Here is an 8,160-nt window from a genome sequence, read left to right as displayed (position 1 = left end):
CTATAACTTCAATGTTGGATTTGATAACTTTTGACGTTTCTTGCAATATCTCCATGCAACCTGAATTCGGGTTGCTGCTAGGGATCTCCAATAAGGTGATTCATACCTAACATAGTTAAATTATCATATGATTATGATTATATCAGATATCCATGGATTTCAAAACACAAATTGGAATAAGAGAAAATATGATACTTATGGACACATTTTAATGACCACCAACATTTTTAATCCAAGTAGTGTAGCACTCTAGATGAAAGAACAATTCATTTTCATTATGCTTAAATGCACTTTTGACTCTTAATTTTTAAAAACTTGCGATTTTGGATTCCAAAACAAAAAGCAATTTCCTAACTTTACAACAGCGTTGAGAAAATGCCACGTGTCTAAAATAAGGGGATAAAAACTACTATATTTTTAAAGATAAAAGGACCAGAATTGCAATTTTTTTTGCAATGTTTTGTATAATAAAGTGGCCAATATTGTTTTTTTTTTTAGGGGCCGAAATCGCAAGTTTTAAAAGTTAGGGGGCGTAAATTGCATTTAAGTTTTTTCCAAAAGTCATCAAATGGTTAAGACTATTATGTCCAAACAAGCAGGGGATACAACAAAACAAGGAAGTGAATTACCTTAAAGGTCCTTGAACAAGAAAACTCCTAAAGGATCTTGTGAAAATGGTTGTGACTTCTTCAAGATCAGCAGCTTTTAGTGAAAATGCCTCCACATTTGTTAAGCACTTTACTGTCCTGTTGCTAATTAATCTCTGTCCTGGAAGCCTTACTTTTTTACCATCTGCAAAAGAGAAAATATATTAATGAACATCTTGTTTCTTATATGGTACTAATAGAAATTAATTCCTCATATTTAGACGAAGTTATCATGAAAACCATAAAGTTGTTAGACGAAACAACAAATATCTACTGAAGTTCATACATACAAGTGGAGGGATCGGGGTTCGAACCTCGGTCACGAGGTCCATGCCTAACAATTTCGGCATTTTTGCCAATTGAACTAGGACTTATGGACGAAACAAAATCGATTCTATTCAGAATATGTTAAAATCAATTCTATACCTCTGGAATCAATTTTGCCTTCACCAAAATATACCAAACATACAATAAGAAGCTATTTTAAACCATAAAAGTTTATCTTATACCTTTGCTTACTGAAGATTGTTCAAGATACCATGTAAGAAGTTCTTCACCACAAGCATCTCCTTCAGATAAAGAAACTCCAATTCCATTTTCTCCAATGCTCTCCAATTTTCCTCGCACTACAAACACCATCTTTCCAACTACACCACCCTTACTCATAATTTTACTTCCATTTATGTATGTTTTTTGTCTTAGTCTCTCACAAATTGCATCTAAAATAGGCTCATCCATCAATGAGAAAATTCTAATCTGCACACATATAATTAGATTCTCAACATTTATATAATGCAAAAGAGATACGTCAGAAGCAAATTATTGGTTTACTATGCATCGATTGATGGTCTAAAATAAGTGACACAAACGAGTTTTAAGAAGGTTTATAGTTCAAACTCTAAAATCGGACCTAACCCGTAACTTACTAACATTTTTCTATCCAAATTGATGCTCAGATTAATCATACGAGTAAAAAACATATTTTAGCGCATACTTTCTTAATAAAATTGAAGAGATGACGCCTTATGTCAATTTGGAGATCTTCCGGAAAATTCTCAAGAAGTGTTTCTTCATTCACTCCTCTTGTTGCCGCCCAATTATACCGCTCAGCCTGTTGTACTCTCCTGCATGAAATTCATATTTATCACTTGCACAATGGTTCTGTTTGGATAAAATGCGTAATCAAACGTTTATAGCATAAAAACTTATTAATAATCATTGACTTGCAGAAATTGACAGATAGACTAATTCACAATTCATGTGTGATTCGTCAGAAGAATTAGAGCATTTAATTTCATACCTTTTGAGATCTTCAGGTAACCGACGATGCCTCATCCATTGCTCAACATCGCGACTTCTAAGTAGCATTTCTAGCCTCCTGCAAACAACATGGAAGAAAATATATCATTTACATTGTTACCCTAAGAAGTAAACCTATCAAAGATTCACTACAGAGTTCAATAAAAAATTAAACTTGCAGAATCAAATAAATGTGATAGTATCACATAATAGAATATGGAAGCTACTTAGAGAGAATGTATTCCCGAAATATTGAAAATAATGTTTAATATTTTTTCAGAATTTTAAAAACATTCAATATATTTTTTAAAGTACATTTTCAAAAACTTTCGCGCTACCTTCTTTTATGTTTATTTTATCAGATGAATTGAAATTTGAAATGGAAACAGAAAACATAGAGTCGTAACTTAGTAAGTTCTACCTTCTTCCAAGACCTTGGAGAAAGTTCTGTATGTTTCCAATGAGAAGTGCAAAAAGCAAGAGTCCCAATCCTATGATTGCAATTGTAAAAAGAACTTCCCATACAAAATAGCTTGGTGTTAGACCCCCAGCTAGAGTACTGATTTGCTGCAATAAGGATCACAAAGCGATGATTGTTAACTGTTACGAGATTTCAAACCATTCATATGCTATTATTGAAGAACTTAAGTTAGTGTTGGTTCAAGACAGGCCTTGATATGATACTAGAGCATTTATTTACGGTCCTAAAAACAACGATAGAAATAGGCCATGCCGGTCGTTGGAGAGGGGATGACCTAGTTTACACCTTCCCTAAATCAGACTAAGTTTTTTTACTTAGGTCCTGTTTGGACAAATAGTTTCATTAAGCGCTTATCATAAAAGTGCTCTTGTATAAGTTATTTATATAACAAAAGATAAAATAAAGTCAAATAAACCAATCCAACTTGACCCTAAATAACTAGGCCAAGACTTTTCTAGAATTCAACCATGTACTTTTTATCTTTCCTAAGGTATCTCCACGTGCAAATGTAATGACTAATCTCTTCAAGGATCTAAGGCACATTTAGGGCTGTCTTTTCCAAATTGTGAATTTTCATACGCACAAACCAGGGATCGAATATATGACCAGATGCTCAAGGAATCCGAACTACTTACTACTTGGACCACACCATTTGGGTGGAACAAAATGATCTTAGTTACTACAAAAGGAACTAAACAATGAAGAAAAATGAAATGCTAACCTGCAATCCCCAAAAATGAGAATATACATATTTGTTGACCACGTTAGTTTCAAAGGTAAGCGGTACAGCAGTGACATAGATTCCATAACGAAAACCATTCGGAGAAGGATTCAAACAAGCAATGGCATCTGAATTGTTGTTCCACATAACTGATGTTTGGTCTGATAACTGGTAAGTTCCATTACGACCATGGCCGCAGTCAATGATATCAATGCATCCTTTGATGTTTGACTTATTGCAAGCATCTCTCAAACATTGATTTACCCTCTAAAATAAGAAAGAAGGAAAAAAAAAAGGAGAAAGCTAATAATTAAGAATATTTTTTTCATAACCGTATTACAAGTACGCAATCATAGAACCTATTATACACGAGTCAGTAACTAATTTTTCTAACTAAATAGTCTTGGTATTTTCACACGGACCTGTAGACCAAAGAGGTACCAGGAGGATCCAACAACATGGCTTGCAAGCATAAACATGAGAAGATTTATGATGAAATTAGCCCTTGCCGACTCAAATATGAATCCAGTTGGAGACCTTCCATTTAGCAGAGACAAAATTCTAAATAATCTTGGAATATATTGCACAAGAATCACCGCACGTAGAAGATTCTTAGCATAATTTGCTCCTGATAAACCCAAGTGCCTCGGTAACACAGTTAGTATCATTATCTGCATTCACATATTTCACTATAAATATCACATGGCAATGAGTTTATTGTGCATGTCAACTTAATATCAATAGTTGATTTATTCAACAGGAGTTGAATATACTCACAATTTCTAAACTTAGGATTCACGATAAGTTTAACAAAATCACGGTGGCACCGTGAATACTGTTAAAGTTTCAAAGTGTAGATTTTTTCGAAATTAAGGTGACACGCTGTAATTTCTCTAAACTTACCGTGAATCCAAACATGTTAACAAGCCTTACAAAATGAGTTTTTCGGCATTAACAGTAAAGGAAATGGAGAAGAAATTAACTTGAGGAAGAGGCAAGACAACAAATAAGTCAAGAAGAAAATAACTCTGCAGGTAGCGGACTGCAATTTTCTTGGGATCATCAACTAAATCTCCGGCACCAACCACCCTTGACTCTGGAGAAACATAGGCCAACCTAAACTGCAAAATGGAAATTAGATGAAAATTTTAAACTTTATATTATGAAATACAGTCAAACAACACTTAAAAACTCAACATATTCAAGATTCATTGTGCATGAACTTTTCTCTTTATTTTCATTTGTGCCTCAACTTATAAAGAAATTATATATATATATATATATATATATTTTATAAAAATAAAGAAAAAATAGAATTATGCAAGAAACAATAGACCATTAATAATTAATGTAAGAAACCAGCCTATAATTATAAATTAATCATTTCATTTTTATGTTTTCTTCAAATGTAGTTTATACGGATATATGGAATAGCACACTTTAAAAATAAGGGGAGATAGCTATCGAACTCGATAGCACCAATACTTTTGATCGAAGGTGTGTTAAGATATTTCTGATGTTGACCTGTTAGTATTATCTGGTGGTCATGCATGTGTCGGTGCTTCATAGCTAGATATTGAGAAATTACCTGGAGAAGAATGTTTAAGAAATATACAAAATCATTCATGCTTCTAAGCAAAACAAGTGTTTCTGTCATTCTCCAGTCAATAGCAATACAATTAAAGTCCTGCACACAATGAATGGGAAATGGTGAGTAAATTATAACAACAAAAGAAAGTAGCAGGAGAGTACTGGCATTTTCATATTGAAATATTTTTCGATTAAATAAAAGGAAAAGAATCATACCTTCTGCACATATATTAAGAATAAAAATAATGGATCCACAAAAATTGCCAGCATGCAAAAAATGGCCAGAAATTTGTTCCATTGTTGAACAAGTTTAGTGTGAGGGTTTATAACTCCAGGAACACATGAAGAGCAGAAAGAGAAAAAATCTCTCCCAAAACCCTTGGCATCTCCATAAAGTGCATTTTGGAACTGTAAACATTCAAGACATGGACAAAACTATACTTGGTTATGTGAAAAAGGAAATGGAAAATGTCACAACTAGATCAAGTATAATATGTGTAGTATATTGAACTAATTTTATTTCAATTAAAAATCATATATTGAACAATGGTAAGAATAAAGATGTATTGAACAAAATGTACTGTTAGATGAGTATTTTAGTTTACCATCTCATATTATAATTTTTTATTACATACTAAGCGCATGTTCGGATTAGAGGTGAGTTTGATGAAATCACTGTGACATCAAAACTTGGTCGGTGCTCTATATTGTCGTTTTTATCAAAATCGTGGTTCCATACTGGATTATGTCAAACTCACCGTCAATCCTCACAAGTATGAAGTGAACTTCAAAATGTAGAAGGAAATGCTTCCTAAAATTAAGTAAAAATAATGGTATATAGTACATATTTTAGGAAGAAACATACCTTGGGATTAAATTCATTTGAATATTTTGGATTTGTGTGTTGAGAAGCCTTGAAGTAAGTAGGACAAGTAGTACAATAAGGATCATCACACATTCCTAATAGCCCAGATTTCTCTAAATGTTCATTTTCTCCATCATGGTTATTATTCCAATGTTTTTCACCTTTGACATTGAAAGGAGAAACTTTTTCTGTCTTGAAATTATCTACTTTGTTTTCTATCACAACTACACTACATAGTGCACCATCATGTCCATTTTTTAGACTAGTTTGTGTCTTCTGTGACTCCATAGAGATCAAGTGAATAGATATTTTTCACTTTCTGTCCTTGATATATGCATATGAGAAATATAATTTATAAGTTTGTGTATGTCTTTGTGACAGCACTGACAATAAGTTGAAAGATGAAAGGGAAGAAAGTATATTATAAAACAGTAAATATTACTAAATAATCAATGTAATATAAAAATTGAAAGGCCAAAAAATATGCATTTAGTTTTAATAATGCATCCTATGAAGCACTGACACGACATTGGACATGACACTGACTCTCTTCAATAAAAAATGATCACCATCTTCAATCTAGTATCAAAAGTATATAAAAGTAATACGTAGTTCATGTAGAGTATGAAATCCGTCACTTTAACCTAGTTGTTAAGATGAAAATTGATATAGACTACCAAGATAAATTTTCATATATTTTAGGGACTAAAATCACCGAGTTAAACTACACTAGGGCACTCTAACTCAACTCCACAAAATCAGCTTGTAAAGTAAGAGTTTACCTCCTATTTATAACAACTATTCAGGTCATATCGCTATCCAATGTGAGATTCACATTAGTGTACAAAACCAATTATTTATAAACACCATTTATGATCATTTTTCATTATTTAAATTGAGCTATATTCAATGTGCATGAACAATTAGTTATAGTTAAGAAAGACAAAAAAGAAAATAAACTTAGAATAAAAGAGTAAGACCTGGTTGAAGAGAAAATTCCCTACTCAAGTTAAAGCATGCATTCTTTGGAGCTTGTTGATCATTGTAAGAGTGGAGAAGAGTGTATAAATAAAAATCATAAATATAAACAATGTGAGAAAGAGAGATTTGTTAAGGTGAAGAAATAGACAAAGACAGCTGTGACTTTGTTATTATGCAGTGTACAATGAAAGAGCAACAAAGATTGTTTGATATCATCATGTGTGTTATATTAAAATATTGATAATGCCTGCTTACTTTGTTTTTAACGGTACGGCAAATTCAAAGCATATTGTGTTAAAATGTAACACAATAGATATGTTACACGTTAATGACTTAATTTTGACTATGCCATATTTCCATGTGTCATTTTCTGAGTTTTTAGAGAGAAGATAGTATTTTGATAGTGATGGTTAAGTTTTTCATTAGACTACCTGGTCATTATATAAGCATGGCACAAGGGAGAATATTCTAATAAACAAGGAAGTAAAATTTGCCATCTCAGCATCGACATGAAAGAAAAATTACCATATTAAAGTGGCATAGTATGTAATATCGTTATTACCAATTACAATAAATAAATACTATAACAGAGTATTTAGGGCCCGTTTGATGCACATGAGAGGGAGACAAAGTATGATAAAATATGCCTTACATGACAAGATGATGGGTTCTATTGGATAACAGTGTAAAATTACTTTACACCATCAATTTGCATAGTCATTAAACTTCTGTAATACAAATATGCCTTCATGAGAGATCACTTGGATTGGATTATACAAACTCAAATAATGATTTTTTTTTTTCCTTTGTAAAAGCAAAAATGTTAACTGTGTTGATATCTCCGATTAGGCTATGAGCAAAGACATAAATGATTTGAGCGCAACATCTTCACTTCAAAACCCTAAGACAATGAGTATATGGATCGCCTCACTTTGTTGTTCAACACTTACATATTTATTTAATGCGAGACTTCTAACTCACTTCTATTTTCCAACACTTTCACCAGAACTTGAGCTGCAACAACTAATGGATCATGCTTGGATAAGTAATGAGGTATTTAGGTAGTTTGCACAGTATCATTCAAGGTATGAAGCAAAAATAATCCTCTTGATGCTTCTGTTACTTATATAAGTAACATAAATTTAGTTTAGCATGATAAATTACACTGAGATGTAAAATATCGAGAAATATTCATGCATCAAAGAAACAAAACCTGATTCATTAGCATGCTTCTACATGACGAAGTCAACGATTTGCAATTTAATGGAGACAACCATTTTAGATTTAGAGAGACCCTCTAACTTCTCGAAGATGCTTGCAATTATCCAATACAGTTTCTTGGAAGTATTGTGAAATCATTCCGAGACAGCTCTAAATAACTTACATTAGCAAAATTGTGAGAAGTGTCGGAAGAAATCCATCTTACAAGTTATAGTTGGAGAGTTCAAGACGATCAATGTTTGAAGACACAATGATACTTAGATTATTATCCTATTTTTGCAATAGGCAACCTGTGGCATCAATACCTGACAACTGGCGCAGTCAATAAACAACCCCAATGGTGACGAGCCAAGGA

The 8,160-nt window shown here is 32.5% G+C and overlaps 1 protein-coding gene across 1 annotated transcript; it reads right to left on the bottom strand.

Annotated features, from left to right (window-relative positions):
- Positions 1-5,891, bottom strand: LOC25497340 (probable cyclic nucleotide-gated ion channel 20, chloroplastic). The gene is made up of 12 exons (XM_013597359.3): positions 5,604-5,891; positions 4,955-5,146; positions 4,737-4,835; positions 4,132-4,269; positions 3,571-3,819; positions 3,149-3,415; positions 2,368-2,513; positions 1,948-2,025; positions 1,642-1,771; positions 1,157-1,403; positions 630-792; positions 1-106 (listed from the first exon to the last, which is right to left on the bottom strand). Exons 1-12 carry the CDS (start codon positions 5,889-5,891, stop codon positions 1-3), a joined length of 2,103 nt encoding a protein of 700 aa, XP_013452813.1.
- Positions 5,892-8,160: the final 2,269 nt, after the last annotated feature.

This window comes from Medicago truncatula, chromosome 6 (genome assembly GCF_003473485.1).
Source record: "Medicago truncatula cultivar Jemalong A17 chromosome 6, MtrunA17r5.0-ANR, whole genome shotgun sequence".
Lineage (NCBI taxonomy): Eukaryota > Viridiplantae > Streptophyta > Magnoliopsida > Fabales > Fabaceae > Medicago > Medicago truncatula.
Note: the sequence above shows the minus strand (reverse complement) of the source record. Positions and strands in the feature narration are given on the sequence as shown.

Excerpts from the sequence above, each read along its gene's own strand:
- LOC25497340 (XM_013597359.3), bottom strand. The coding sequence starts at position 5,891 with ATGGAGTCACAGAAGACACAAACTAGTCTAAAAAATGGACATGATGGT. Across the intron at positions 1,404-1,641 it reads TCTTCAATTTTATTAAGAAA|ATTAGAATTTTCTCATTGAT; the intron begins GTATGCGCTAAA and ends ATATGTGTGCAG. Across the intron at positions 793-1,156 it reads ACAATCTTCAGTAAGCAAAG|ATGGTAAAAAAGTAAGGCTT; the intron begins GTATAAGATAAA and ends TCTCTTTTGCAG.